Source organism: Palaemon carinicauda, chromosome 13 (genome assembly GCF_036898095.1).
Source record: "Palaemon carinicauda isolate YSFRI2023 chromosome 13, ASM3689809v2, whole genome shotgun sequence".
In the NCBI taxonomy this organism is placed as follows: domain Eukaryota; kingdom Metazoa; phylum Arthropoda; class Malacostraca; order Decapoda; family Palaemonidae; genus Palaemon; species Palaemon carinicauda.
Window position 1 is genome coordinate 34078813 of NC_090737.1, and position 16123 is coordinate 34094935.

Sequence of the window (16123 nt, forward strand, 5' to 3'; positions counted from 1 at the left end):
CTGTCACAGCTGTCCCTCAGAGGACGTCGTTATATGCCTCATCCTTCTCTTAGAAGTACACCCATGACAACATGACTAGCACTTCAGATCATCTAAGAACGCTAACCAAGAGGTTCGCCTCCAGGGGTTGGACAACTTCCCTTCGGAGGGAAAGTTTCCTCCCCAGGTGTGAGGTTGTTTCTCCCTTCCGAGGGAGAACTTCCCACATCTTAATAAATTCATCGTCTCCGACTGCTGTTGCTGCCTTTGCCCAGACTACTCTCCCCACTTGCTGAGTCTCTTCCTTCAGGGGCGGAGCACAGTCTTAGGCAAGTCTTTCCTACGAAGTGTTCACCTCTTTCGTTCGCAAAAGAGGCCACTCATAGAGACTCCTTTGTGGAGGATCGCTACTGTTGAAGGTCAACTTGCTGATCCATCGGCCCTTATGGGCGTCATTATGGGCGTCATCCCTTCTCTCAGGAGTACGCCCGTGGCAACACCTGATCAGCACTTCATCTTCGAGGAAGGTTGTTTCCCCCTTCCGAGGGAGAACTGCCCTCATCTTAATCACTTCACAGACTCTGACTGCTGTTGCTGTCTTCGCCTAGATGACACTCCCCCTCTTGCTGAGTCTCTCTTCCTTCGGGGGCGGAGCATAGTCTTAGGCAAGGGTCTCCTGAAGTGATCATCTCTCTCACGAGAGGGGCCACTCACAGAGACTCCTCTTCGGAGGATCACTACTGCTAAGGTCAGCTTGCTGGTCGACCGTCCCTCATGGGCGTCATCAGTTCCTGATCGTCCTACCAGCAGACCTACCGGCGTAACCTTGCGCTGCAGCTTAGTCCGTGGACTTCGGTCTGGACTCTTCTATGGACCTTTCACGGTTGCCACTGGTTGATGTTCGGCCTTACAAAGGGCACATCCCAGTTCTTGATCGTCCTGCCAGCTGACCTGCCGACCTACCAACGCAACCTTACGCTACAGTTAGTCCTTGAACTTTGGTCCTGGACTCTTCTATGGATCGTTCCTGCATCTGTGCGCCAGCTCTCTCCTGCACCTGCGCGCCAGTGCTTTTTTACGCGCCAGCATTATCATGTGCACCATTGCTTCCTCGCATGCCTGTAGTCTTCCGCGTGCGCTAGCACCAACAGTCTTCCGCGTGTGCGCGCGCGTCAATGGCCTTCAGCGCACGCCCACGCCAATGGTCTTCTGCGCGCGCCCACGCCAATGGTCTTCTGCGCACGCCAATAATCATCCGCGCATGCGCACGCCAATGGTCTTCTGTGCCCGCACACCAGCAGGCTTCAACGTGTGCGCGCCAATAGTCTTCCATGCGCACCAGCAGTCTTACACGAGCGCACGCCACGCCATTGCGTGCCCATGCACCCGCCCTTGCGCAACCAGTCACGCTCTTCGGCGCTTTCTAGGGAGACTGCACAAAACTACACAGTGCCTTACTGGATGCCAGCGCTCACCTGCGCTCTCCTGCACTCTCCTGCGCAGTTGCGGTCTCAGATCCAATGCGCCAGCTCTGGGCAAAGAGCCAGTAGACGCATATCCAATGCGCCAGCTCTTGCCAAAGAACCAGCGCTCACCTGCGCACCAGCACTTGTCTGCTCTCCAGCAGAAACTGAGTACCAGCATCATCCTGTGTGCCATCGCTCCAGCATTCTCCTGCACACTCGCGCAATAGCCAGTAAAAAGGAATAAAACTTTTTGGACGGTCACCAATGCCCCATTCCTCTCCCCTCAAACGCATAACATGGCCGGCAAGAAAAGAGGAAAGAGGCTTCACAAAAGGATTCAAGATCCCGAAGATTCCATCTTCCAAAGGGAATCAAAATGGGGAATCCTTGGTTCCTGTCTCCTCTGAAGTTTCTTTTTTCTTGACAGACCACCGTCACCAAACAAGAAAGCATCGACAGACTGATCTCTAGATCACTGTTTGCTGATGGTTAGTTCACGGTTTGCTGATCGCTAGCTCGCCGATCACCAGATATCCAATCGCTAGCTCAGCTCTGATCATTGACCTCTAGTCCCTCCAATGACTAACGATCCCCCAATTGCTAGCGTTCCAATCACCGATTGCTAGTCAATAACCAGTCATCAGCTTGCTGATCACTAGATCACAGATGGGCAGCTCATCTTTCTTCGATCATTGAACTCAGCTCGCTGATCTCTGACCAGCCCGTCATCAGCTTGCTGATCTTTGACCAACCAGGAGGGACCATAGTCAGCTTGCTGATCTCTGACCAGCCAGGAGGGACTGGCGAACTTGCTGATCTCTAGCTCACCGATCACCGGACCGCTATCGATCGCTGATCATCAATGGCTTACCATCACCAACTGACTATCATTAAACCATTCTGCTGTCTCTCAGGGCTCTCAAAGCAGATTACCAACTCATTTATCGCCAACCTACCTTGGCTGACTGACCAGACAGCCTTCATCTGCCTGTCAGTTACCATCCTCGGCTTACAGACCGCCGATTCACCGATCATCGGCAATTCGCCAGCAGTTCGTGACTCGGACTTACTGGTCAACCTCTGCCCGTAGTTCCCTAGATCAGAAGGTGTACAACACACTTCTCGCTACTGGCCGTTCGCCATCACACTAAAGTGATCGGCAAACGATCAACAACCATCATCAGCGTCTTGTTGACAGGGGACTACTTGCGAGCACTCTCCAACTGCACAGTAACCATGATACCCAATCATTAACCATTGATTAACATTCACCAGATTGATTTTATTCTAAGGAATAGCATCAATCCTATCAGGGCGCATGGTAAGGCTAAGCGTTGCCTTCCTTCTGTTAGTTTAAGGAATTCTCTCTCGGGGAAGAATTCTTACACTGGGTATCGCGTCTGATCCTTTACGACACGAATCAAGACTCCAGCGTCGAAAATCTTCCATGCAAAAGGATCCGCAAGGAGCTGTCCCTTTGGGTCGATGTCCACACCATGTTGGAGTTCGAACAAATGCTAAGACCTCAGGTCTTCATTTGCACACTGGACCTAAAGGACACTTACTTCCAGGCCCAAACCATCCATCTAGGAAGGTTGGAAGATTCAGTCTAGACAAACAAGAAACACCAGTTTAGGGCACTGTGCTTCGGTCTTTCCACTACACCCATCCTGGTCTCACAGGATCGGCTTCTGTCTCCTCCGTTTCGGGATGACTGACTGACCTTACTAGACTCAGTGGTAATCTTGCATTAGCACCAAAACTTCTGAAGTCTTTTTACCAAGATCCAGTGATCAAGGTAAACCTGTGGAAGTCTTCCCTACTTCCCTCCCAGAAGACTGGTGTATCTGGGAATGATTCTAGACACCAGTCTCCACAAAATGAGAAGAACTCCCATCCCAGAGTGACTTGAGTCTGATTGGAATCAGGCCCTCGAATCCCCAGACATTCTGACCCCCATGGGACCAGAAGTTTGGACGAACCTCAAGGGATGGGTGTAAGTTGAGAATCTACAGAGTGGTATAACCTTCTCATCCTTCCCCACCCCTTGGACTTGATGCTGTGCTTAGAACACATCAAAAGAAGAGAGGAGGGACCATAGTGCTGCACCACATGACCTCAGCCCTCTGGACAGAGTCCGAAGGTACCTTCACTTGAATCTCTTAAGAGATGAAGGCCAACTTTCCAGTCCTTCAGCAGCCTCATCGGTTCCTAACAGACGACTCAGTGATGTGATGGGAGACAATACCACACACCACATAGAGGCTCACATCGGCAAGCAAGAAGGAACTTGCTCGTAGCCTCTTCCCATCTAACAGTGTAAACACTAAGATGGGCCAAAGTCCGTTCAGTGCCACTATCAGCCCGCTTCATTCCAGACTAGAGGAATGTGCTTGACAACAATCTGTGCACAGCATCTCAGATAAGGTATACCAAATGGTCTTTGGATCACCTTGTAGCCGAGAGTCCTGACTTTACGGGGTCCTCCAACTAGGGATCTGTTCGCAACACTCCTGAGCCTCAGGCTGCCGTTGCTCCCCAGCCCTAGACCCCAAGGCTCTCTAGCAAAAAAACAGGCCAACAATGGTGGGTACAACAATGACGTTTATGTCTCGTCCCTGTTTTGTCTGGAGAAGGGCACTCAAGAAGGCTAGAACATCGGTCAGCCTCTCAAGGACTCTCATAGCTCCGCTATGGCATTACGCAGAACGGTTTCCAAACCTTTTGCAGCTCCTGATAGAGTCTCCATGAGAACCCTCTCCACATCACAGAAAACCCACTTCGACACTTACCACAAGCTATAGCTTTGCTATGATTGTACGCCTAAGGACTACCCAGTACCTCCTCTCCCACAGAGGCTTTTTGCAATAAGTTGCGAAAAGGTTGTCTAGATATCTGAGGAATTCCTCAGCATCAGTCTACCAGGCAGTATAACGTCTTTTGTGGTTGGTGTCATGTGAAAGTGTCCCTTTCCACTCAATACCTCTATTCCAGCAATAGCGGAATCCTCGAGTATATGCAAGAGGAAAAGACCCCTTATTCAGTTTCAACAGGTGAAAATTATCACTCATCCTTGATCCTTCACCTTCAAACTGAAAGGAAGGGACATCGTCTTATCCGTAGACCTTTTCTAACTCATACTGACTTACAACTTGCCTTTCTCCAGTCGGAATTAAGACCTTCCTCTCGGAACATGGTTCAAATTCTCCAGTCTCTAAAGAGACCTCCTTATGTTCCACTTCACCAGGCAACAAATTTTTACTTGGTTTAAGGAGACAATGGTCCTTCACACACTGACAGCAGCCATACGAGTCAAGGAACTTCATGGTCTCTCTTTCGACATTGCCCATTATTGAGAAGGGCGAAAGGCAATGTTCAGTTTGTCCCCGAGTATGTCGCCAGAGGTGACGGATCCTACACGTCTCCACTCGGCAACGGACGATCCAGATCATCCGTTACTGTACCCAGGGTAAGGTATGAGACTCTATCTTAAAAGAACAGCAACAGCCCACCCAGGTCCCTTCTTTTGTCATCAGCACTGAGAGAGACTAAAGGAGGATCACCAAAACATCATCTCAACATGACAACTCACAGTGTCAGGGGCATAGCTATGCCCCTGGTCCTTCTAAGCAGATTACTCTGTGACGCAGGTTTAACAAGAAAGGATGCAAGTGCTCTAGGTGACTTTCACAACCTTTCTCCTGCAAGACATGACCCACAGGAACTCGATACGATCTCTATAGTTCTGGTGGTGGCTGCACAACAGCTGATTGTATACCTCAAGCTCCTTATTGGACAAGTAGCAGAAGGTTGAAGGCACTGTTACCCGGTTTTAGTCTGCGTGAATGAAAAGATTTGACTAGCTCTTATTCTTTTCTTCATCCTACCCTCTCGTGGGGAAAGCAGCATTCTGGATTCTCTGCATAAGCTGACCTCAAACCACTGCAGGTAAACCATGCTCCTTTGTGTACCTAGTATTAAGCTAATACTGTTGCGTCCCCATACCCTGCCAAGGTGGTATTGGGAAAGTCTTGGTTACATCAGTTTTTTCCTACAAAAGACTTGGAATAACTTTACCTAGACAGTCACACTTCTGCATGTCTCAACACACAGCTTGCGTAGGCTGCAGACCTTGTGTAGCAAGGTTTTAGTGAGCGCAGCGACACTATTTTTGAGTACTAATATACTCAGATAAGGAGCCCCCGGGTAAAGCTAAAAGCCAGATTGGCAGGGACGTCCACCCTTCCTAATGGGTGAGTCACCCCTAATAAATAGTGTGGTTTGTATTCCAGTTATGGAACAAATGACAAATTTGTAGATAATTTGTATTTTTCCTAACCATACAAACCTTAGCTATTTATACAAACTTGCCCGCCAGCCCTATCTCCCTTGGAAGTCCTACCTCCAAGCAAAGTTAACTAAATCACAGGTGTGTGAGCAGGAGTAGTAGCAAGCTACCCCCCCCCCTCACCCCCCGCTAGTTAGCGGTGTGGGTAGTTAACCCTCGTTAAATTTTAATGGCTCGTCATTTCAGCTCCGCCGAAAGTATAACCCCTAATAAATAGCTAAGGTTTGTACAGATAGGATCAATACAAATTATCTACGAGTTTGTCATATTTAGAGTTAGAACTAATGTTTTAGTAAATATTAGTTTTTAAAATTATGATTCCATTATATAGTATGATATTTATTTTTCACTAAATATATTTAAAAATCAGGAAAACATTCATTGGGAAATATTCAATTTGCTATTAGCACCTTGTTTCCTCTGGGTTTTTTGTTTTTTTGAACTTTGTGCTATGGGGCTAGAGTAATTTTTGGGGGTTAATATGATAATAGGGTCTAAGCGATGTCAGATAGGGCAGCTAATTAGGACTATGGTCTATCCCAAAGCCAAATCAAAGGCCTTCAAAAAGAAGGCATCCATGCTTACCCCATACAAATGGGAAAAAAGCATGTTAATAGAAGATGATGATTATGGTGTATTAAAAAAATAATTGTTTCCATTATTTATAGGTTACTACCCTTCACAAAGATGTCTTCAAAGATCTGGCAGTCAACATTTGAAGTAGTGGAGCTTGTTATGAGCAGCACGCACCAAGCAATGCACAATGTCATTGTCAACTTATCGTCTCTTCCAGATGACGAGTAAGGTTCCGAGTAGAATTAGTATTCATTAGCTAAGGTTCTGTTGTCACATGCATCTTTGTTTTCAGTATTATTGAAAGGCCTGCAATTGTTTAAGTATATTTTAAGTTTTAATTGTTTAAAGGTTTAAGTTATTTTTCATTTTATTTTTTCCAGGGATTATGCATGCCTCGACTCTCTTCGTAATCACCACGATCAACTTGTGTCTGAAAATCTTGGCTACTTAGCACTGTATGAAAAAGTGGAAAATTTTCTGTCTCAGACCAGAGATTATGCAGATCCCCATGTTTTGACCAATTTTTGTAAGGAGGTAGGTAAACATATATGCTAGTTATGGGATCCTTATATATATAGTCATTTAGTGATCTCTTTTCATTTCAATTATATTTTGGCTGTTTTTCCTTGTTGCCAGCTCAGCACCTACTATGTATTCCCTGTTATGACAAGGTTCTCCCTCTTACAGGGAACTTAAGGAGATTTAGGTTTTTCACATTTAATCGTGGCGGCACCAGCAGTCAAGATAGTGACAGGGATATTGACCATGCATGACTGCTCTTTCTTTAATGAGAAAATAAATTATCGTTCCTCCCATATTATGGACCCTAAGGAGAGTTTAGGCTCCAAGATTAGGTCTTTATGGTGACTAACCTGATGACCTCCCTTGGAAATCCTGTCTGCAAATCTCCTGAAATGATGTTAATATAACTGCTACCTCTTTCCCTGGATTAGAGAGCTGCACTAGCACTTCACTTCCATCAGCTGTATATATCCTCTAAGACAGTTACCATGATTACTCAAGGCAGCAACTATTTCTAATTCTTTACTTCATCGCCCCCATGTCACTGGGCTATAAGAATGTCTCGACCAGTTCTCTGCATCATTGATGACCTTAAAGACATGCTTGATCTTCTTCAGTGACATCTTTGTGTCTTTTTCCCGTCATCATCGTTCTCTACTAGGGTATTGAGACAAAGGGAGAGGACTTTCAAATTGTTACTGTAAATCAGCCTGGTGTATTCCTTTTAGAGCCAAAATACAGTACAAAATCTGACTTAGTTTATTGACAGTAGACATGTGGTATTTATAAGGTACTTATAGTATGTGTTTTTTTTAAACATGTTTTGAAATACAAGTTATAGGTTTATTTTAAGGGAAATTACATTGATTCCTATTCTTTTGATTTTCATTTCCACAGGTCAAGAAAAGTAGAAATGGTATCTCTTCAATATACAACCAATCAAATGCCAATGAAGAAAGTTTAGGTCATCAGCTGACATATCGTTTAGTGAGCTTGGCATCCTCATTAGATGAGAAGGTGAGTTTTGTCCATTTTAATTTTCATTGCAGACCATTACTTTAAACTTGTGAAAATCCCATAATCCATGTTGCTAGAATGAAATCCATGTCAATGAAGAAATTAGCATCAGGAAACAATTGGAAAATTATCAGCATCATAGATTATTTTGATAAACATTTATTAGGTAATATGTCTTCATGTAACTTTTATGAATTGTAAAATGAAGTATGTACAAATCATAATTTGCCATTTTCTCTTGTATAAATAAAAATCTTTGTGGAGGCATCATTCTTAAGATTATACGATAATTTGTACCATCGGTCAAATTATCTGTTATATCAATATATGGTTGAAGTTAAAAATCGCTGGAAATTATAATTATTACTACTTTTTCAAATGATGTGAAAGACTCAAGGAATTGTGATGTTAACACACAATTGGAGTCTGTAAGACTGAGTTATGAGAAAAAGTGTAGCTTTAGCAAAATTAAAAAAATTGGATACATGTTTTCACACTGTTATTTATATTGTACAAATAGGTATTTCTTTAAGTTCTTAGCATTTGGACACAACTCTTAAAAAGATGTTTAATGCTGCAAGGAAGCTAGATATTGTCCATAGGAATTTTTTATCTTTGGAAACTATATTCTGTTAAATGCTTTAGGTATGGTTCTCTACCATTATTGGATGACAATGTTACTATCTGAATGTCAGTAACTTTTTGGGTTATGTATATTAAAACATTATTGTTACGGTTCATAATATTAAAAGTGCACCTACTTCACTCAGATTCTTTAGGAATCTTTCTTTGGGAAAATGGATAATAAATTCTCTCTTAAGTTTTTCACATATGATTTTTTATAATGGTACAAATTGGTCAACCACATGTCAGACTCCACAGGTTGCAAATCTACGGATATTGACGGTGAACTGAACAATTTCTTTTTCAGATTTCCATTGAAGCAAGTAGATGCCTTGGAGAGCTTGGTCCTATTGCTCTTGGGTCGCCAATCTTTTATATAGTAGATAAAAATCCTTTCCAGATTCAATTTAAAGAAAATCTTGATATAAATGTAATTTCTCAGTTGATAAAAATTTTGAATAGGTAAGTGATTGAACTTTTAGTTTGGTAATTTGTATGTTGGAATATGACATTATAATTAAGGTGCTGTAATCTTCATCATATAATTCTTTTAACTTCTCAGTAGAAAAGATCCATTTAAAATAAAGTTTTCATTTTTGGGCCCAGGCTATGTCTGCCTGACGGAAGGTTCCTATAAGTCGCTTCCTAGGGTATATTTGACTACAGTGATATTCCCAGAGAATTTACCTTTAGGTCTCCAGAATTCTAACTCCTGGCGCAAATATCCTTAAAATTTCTCCTAAGGATATTGCATAAATCAGGGGACGTATATATTGATACGACACATAGCAATCCTCACCCCGAATAGCGTTTTTGCTTCGAGGGGGAAAGTGGCAAATTTTTGAAGGGGAGCCAATATCAAGGTTACCCTTTTTCCCTTACTACTTTGAGTATCCAGATGGCACTGTATGTCGCCGCCATGTTTATTCCTATAAGTGTAGCGCTACAGCTCGGTGATTTTCCCTGTTGCTCTATCGTGTACGCTCTACTTTTTGGATTTATCATGCAAGCTCCAGCCTCTTCTGCCTCTGGAAAGTTGAGTATTTGATCTTTACATTGTATAAATTTTAGCTCTTGCCTCACAGTGAAATTAGGTTAATTTAAGTGAGAGAGCTTTGCCTGAACCGGAGGCGTCATGGGCGCTGTCGTTCATTATGCATGAGTTATTTAGCCTGAACGACTTTACGGGTATTAATAGCATGAATACAGTATCTTGAAGATATTCAGTCTTCATTGCTAGGAGTTAATTATATTATGCCGATTGTATTCTTGATAGTTTCGGCGATTTAGGTAACCGAACTTTGCTTGCGCTGGGCTTCCTAGCCTATGCGTTTTAGTTTACTTTCATGCATGATATAATAGACATTCCTAATGTAATAGCAATTAAATGAAGCTATTTAGGCAATTTATACATGTAAGATACATTGATTGCATATATATATTCCTCTTCTGAGATCGTATACGGAAGAGTTTCGGTGATTAAGGTAGTCGATTCTCACCCGTCGCTAGGCTACTAGCCTAGTGGCTTTAGTATACTTTCATACATGTTCCCCAGTTACTCTCGTGTATCGTTTTATCAATTCAGGCAGAGATAGATATCTCCTAGAATTATTATATAAACCAATACTCGTCTCCAGTGGAGATTTAAGGGTAATCCTTCCTTTCCTCTTGACCGTAGCCTTAGGCTACAACCCTAGTTGGTCTTGCCTTGAGTAGGCACTCAGGCATGACTAGGCTAGGGTTTTCTGTCTCTTCCCTTGGTCGGCAGATAGCGGGCTTTGGGTTTCAGTCAGAACCTCAGAGTATATGGTCTTTTTCCGGCAGCCGGCCGGCAGGGTGAATAGTCATTCCCCTGCTGGACTAGGCTGCCGGCATAGGAGGCTAGACCTCCCTAGGCCGCATTTGAAGTGGTTGTATGATGCTTCCACCTTCTTCCTGTGGTCTAGTAGACTAGTCCTGTGCTCGCAGATCCTAGGCTGAAGAATAGACATTCTTCTGCCGCCTAGGATGGCACCGGCACTGGAACTCTGTTTCTCCCTTGTTGAGAGGAGGCGGCAAGTTTGCCGCCGTCCCCTTAACTGTATTGGCAGACCCTAGGCTGGAGAATAGATGTTCTCCGGCCGCCTAGGATGGCGCCGATACTGAAACAGAGTTTCTTAGGGGTGTGGTAGGACCGGAAACCCTGCCGGCTCCTTCCACACTTCATACAGGACCCTTTTCCCCTCCCCTCTCTGTCCTTTAGTGATGGCCTAGCCATCGCAACCCTTTGGCTGTCGTCCTACAATCTCACCACTTGCCGGCAGGTTGTGGGGTCGGCCGGGGCTCCTACATGCAGTGGCTTAGTCGCTCAGCCTTCCCTTACGGACGCAAGGCTCCGGGAAAAGCTGTGCCGGCAGGAGACCCCTATACTGTAGAGTGTTCTTCAGTCCTCTCTTGGACTGCCATCCACATACCAGTGGCCAGCAGAGACCGGCAATGGTTTGTGTTTGGGTGGAAGCCTGAATGATACATTCTCCCCTTCCATTTGAACCCTCATTCTGGTGAAAGGCAGTAAGACTGAGTACTTACACCCTTATTTACTGTTAATGCACATTTAATAAGGTACCCTTCACTCCTTGCTTTCTCTCTATGGGCTAGTGCCGCCGGATACTATCCTAGAACTGCCGGCTTGATGCTGCCGGCCACTACCCCAGCCGGCAAGGTGTCGGCTGGACCAGTGCGCAGGCAGCCTGCGAGACGCCGGCAGGACTGACCTAGCCGGCTAGTGCTGGCCGGGTTGATGCTTCCGGCCACTACCCCTGCTGGCATGGACCAGTGCGCCGGCAGCCGGCGAGACGCCAGCAGGATTAACCTGGCTGGCCGGGTTGATACTGCCGGCCACTACCCCACGCCGCCAGGTGCTAGCATTGCCGACAACATGCCGGCTAAAACTACAGTATATGATTATACAGTAGCCAGTATATTTGCAGTATAGATCATACTGCAGACAGAAAACTATAGTATAAATTATACAGTAGTTATTTTCCAACATACCCTGTGTATCCATGCACAGTCTATTGTTGAGACCAATTATATATGGAAAGAAAGGATTTCTTTCCACATACTGATAGATGATCAGTTACAATTTACCCTCATTATTAAAACCTTTGGAAAGTCAGTGTTAAGTTACACTTATTTATCCTTACAGGTTAGAATTCTTCCATTTGGTTTCCTGAATAGGAAAACTCTAGGTTTTAATTTTGGGGGAGGTCGCAGCAATTGGCTGGACAGGAAACACAAGTATGTGTCTTTCTTAATTCTTTTCTAGCTTGTCTATCCTAAGCTATATGCAATAAATATGCAAAAATATTAATAATAATATTTATATAGTTTATCAGGTGAGATGAACTACCGCATACTCATTTAGTTTCCCTCTCTTTACAGGAGGACCACCCCAAGTGCCTGAGAGTCTTGGTAATGTGAGGAGCAAGGACTTCTGCAGCCATGTTGAGTGCAGGGCTCACTCTCTCTGCTCCATCTCCAAGGGACCTCTGAAGTACTAGGACCCCTAGAACTGCAATGTGTGCAAAGCCTTGGTTACTGAGGCTTTTGATGACCCCAAGACAGCGGAGTCAAGGGATGCAGCACGGAGTAAGCTGCGCAGATGGGTTCGTGGCTTTCAGAAAAATGCCACGGGGCCTTACCTTCCGAATGAACGGATGCATGCCTATCTGTTCCCTAAGGCGACTGCGGATGCCGTTATACCCCAGCCTCAACCTGAGATCCCTTGCGTCCAGATTTCCGTAGATACGGATGTCTCTGACGCGATGAAGGACCTCCACCTAGATGAGAGGATGTCTGAGGTGTCTGAGGACACTGAGAAGGACCTTCTTGCGGAGGGTCTAAAAGAGGAGTCTACCCTGGCTCCTGAGACTGAAGAGGATGACGTCGAATTGGAGTCCGTTTCATCGGTTCAGGCCCCAGAACCAGTACCCTCTACGTCTTCTGCTCCACCATCGGACGACATGGGTAAAGCTTTGGCTAGTCTCATGTCGATGATGGAGAGTCTTTGTAAGCAGAACGAAGAAAGGAACGCTGAACTGAGGAGAAGGATGGACCATCTCGCAATGGCCTGTGGGTCTCAGAAGAGACTCAACGTGAAAGATCTTCCTCCTTGCTCTGAGGTGAACCCTTGGAGGCATGCAGAGTACATGCCAATTACCAATGGGAAGATTTTCATTTCAGAAAAGCTGGGGGCTGTCCTCATAGAGGATGTTGACTTTTGGCCCAGCTTTAAGTCTTACCCAGACAGCTTCGTCCGCTTGAAGACGGAACCTGTGTCCAAGGAGGAAACAGAACCAAAAGAGGTCATAGTTCTTGACCATGGAAAAGCTCAGGCTCTGTTGGCAAGTAGCCTGAAAGACAAGGGCTTCACTAATTCAAAAGTGCCAGCCCTTAGCAAGAAACACCCTTCTTTTCTTGCTCCAGCTAAGCTAGCCTTTCCCTTTACGGAAAAATGGTTTAAGGGAGTCATGAAGGCAGTGGACGCAGGGAAACCTTGCCCTACACTCGAGGAGTGTAGACCCTTATCCCTAGCCCTGCCTATGGACAAGAAGGACTGAAAGGAAATTCATGTTACCTTTTCATTTGGGAAGTTGGAGGTGTATATTGCTGGACGCCAGTTCTGTGAAAACCTCCCTAAGCTGTCCGACTTTCTCTGCGTAGAGAGCAAGAGACAAAGGAAAGACTTGCCACATCCCTGTACCTCCAGATTACCTTGGAGGCAATGGCAAGTGACAACAGATTCCCAGACATGAACATGGTCGTGGCCAAAGCACATTTGGCTATGCTGGTCAAAGACCTATATGGTTTTGTTAAGGCCAGACACACATATAGGGAGCTCGTGTTTGCTTTGGCTGCAGTGAAACACGAACCTAGGAAGCTGATAGCCTCCAATATCTGGGGAAAAGACCTCTTCCCAAGTGAAGTGGTCAAAGAAATGGTGGACAAGGCTGCCACGGATAACAGGAATCTTCTCCAAAGGTGGGGCATGTCGGCGAAGAGGAAGTCTTCCCCGGATGAGGGTCCCCAACCAAAGAGGAAGACAAAAAGACCTAGGTTTCCCTCTCGCCCTGTCAAAAAAACAGCAACAACAACTTCCTGCAGTTCCCATGACCGCAGTGCCCATGACCGCAGTGCCCTAGATGGTGGGACAACCTCAGCCAACATACTAGATGGTGCCTCAAGAGCTGGTTGCCCAGTCACCAGTTTTTACTCCTGCATATGAGAGGCAGACCACTACCTTTCACCCTAAAGGTAGAGGGTCAAAAAGGGGCTCCTCCAGATACCCTCCAAGAGGAAGAGGGGGTAAGGGAGGACGCGGTCAAGGAAGCAAGTCCTCCGGACAGTCGAAGCAATGAGATGCTTCCGGTAGGAGGAAGACTCCAAAAATTTCAGGATCGCCGGACCTTCGATCCTTGGGTCCACAGCCTAATCAAGAACGGACTAGGTTGGAGCTGGAGGACAGCTCCACCATCATTTCCTCTATTCTTCCAACACTCCACCCCCGTCCTGGAAGAATACACCCGAGAACTCTTGAGCAAACGGGTGTAAAGGAGGACAAAGTCCATCAAATTCCAAGGAAGGCTGTTTTGTGTTCCCAAGAAGGACTCCGACAAACTCAGAGTCATTCTGGACTTGTTGCCACTCAACAAGTTCATAGAAAACAACAAGTTCAGGATGTTAACCCTTCAACACATAAGGACCCATCTGCCAAAAAGGGTGTACACTGTCTCGATAGACATGGCAGATGCCTATTGGCATATTCCAATCAACCGCTCACTTTCCTCCTACCTAGGATTCAGGCTACAGAAGAAGAAATACGTCTTCAGAGCCATGCCCTTTGGACTAAATATAGCCCCAAGGAGTTTTACAAAGCTTGCAGATGCAGTCGTTCAACAACTACGCCTACAAGGTGTCCAGGTAGTAGCGTACCTGGACAACTGGCTGGTGTGGGCAGCAACCGAGACGGAGTGCAGGCAAGCATGCAAGAAAGTGATCCAGTTCCTGGAACTTTTGGGATTCAAAATCAACGTCAAGAAGTCTCGATTATCTCCAGCTCTGGAGTTTCAATGGTTACTGGAACGTAAAGTCACACCGTCTCTCCATTCCCATAGGGAAGGGGAGATAGCGAGATCTGTCAAGAGATTACTGAAATCCTACAGGATATCAAGACGCCAACAGGAGAGAGTACTGGGTTCTCTTCAGTTTGCATCAGTGACAGACGCGGTGCTAAGAGCACAACTAAAAGATGCATCAGGAGTCTGGAGAAGTTACGCATCAAACACTCGAAGAGATCTAAGAAGACCGATACCGACTTGACTACGATCACTTCTCAAGCCATGGTCGAAGGCCAAGAACCTGAAGAGGTCTGTGCCCTTGCAACCACCTCTACCTTCAGTCATCACCCATACGGACGCATCAAAGGAAGGATGGGGAGGTCACTCTTACCAACGGAAAGTCCAAGGGACATGGTCTCCTCTATTCAAGACCTTCCACATCAACATTTTGGAAGCCATGGCAGTCTTTTTGACGCTGAAGAAACTGTCCCCTCGCCATTCAGTCCACATAAGACTGATCCTGGACAGCGAGGTGATAGTGAGATGTTTGAATTTGCAAGGTCCGAGATCACCCCAAATCAACCTAGTGATGTTGGCCATCTTCCGCCTAGCGGAAAAGAAGAGATGTCATTTATCAGCAGTTCACCTTCAAGGGTTCCGCAATGTGACAGCGGACGCTTTATCCAGGCTCACACTGATAGAGTCAGAATGGTCCCTAGACGCAGGATCATTCTCCTTCATCTTACGTCAAGTCCCAGAACTGCAGATCGACCTCTTCTCGACGAGCGACAACAAGAAGCTACCTCGTTATGTGGGCCCATACGAGGACCCTCTAGCGGAAGCTCCAACTAACCTCCTAATGAAGGTCCTCAACAAGCTGAGATCCTTTCAGGGAACGGCAGCTCTAGTGGCTCCCAAGTGGCCAAAGAGCAATTGGTTCCCTCTAGTATTGGAACTGAAACTGAGGCTGGTCCCTCTGCCGGACCCAGTACTGACTCAGCAGGTACAGAAGTCGACTGTCTTCGCTTCATCACAGAAAACCCAAAACCTTCATCTCATGATTTTTTCTTCTTAGCAGTAAAGAAAAGGTTTGGGATCTCTATAGACAGTGTAGACTTCTTAAAAGAATATAAGTCAAAGTCTACTAGAAGACAATATGAGTCATCTTGGAAGAAGTGGGTTGCTTTTGTCAGGGCAAAAGGACCAAAAGAAATCTCAACAGACTTCTGTTTATCCTTCTTTATCCACCTTCATAAACAAGGTTTAGCAGCCAATATGATAACAACTTGTAAATCAGCCTTGACTAGACCTCTGCAATATGCCTTCCAAATAGACTTGTCAAACGAAATCTTTAACAAGATCCCTAAGGCTTGTGCTAGACTTAGGCCTGCAGCACCTCCGAAATCTATTTCATGGTCCTTGGATAAGGTCTTACACTTTGCTTCAATAGTGAACAATGAGGATTGCTCTCTGAAAGACTTAACCCAGAAAGT

General features: G+C 45.4%; 1 protein-coding gene across 1 annotated transcript in view; it reads left to right on the forward strand.

The window, feature by feature from the left end:
- Nucleotides 1–16123, forward strand: part of tefu (Serine/threonine-protein kinase tefu) — a 912746-nt gene that overhangs the window by 660793 nt on the left and 235830 nt on the right. Inside the window, exons 30-33 of the mRNA XM_068385552.1 lie at nt 6462–6593; nt 6750–6903; nt 7789–7908; nt 8840–8994. Of these exons, the coding sequence (XP_068241653.1) occupies nt 6462–6593; nt 6750–6903; nt 7789–7908; nt 8840–8994 (561 nt within the window). The remainder of the gene's footprint in view (nt 1–6461; nt 6594–6749; nt 6904–7788; nt 7909–8839; nt 8995–16123) is intronic.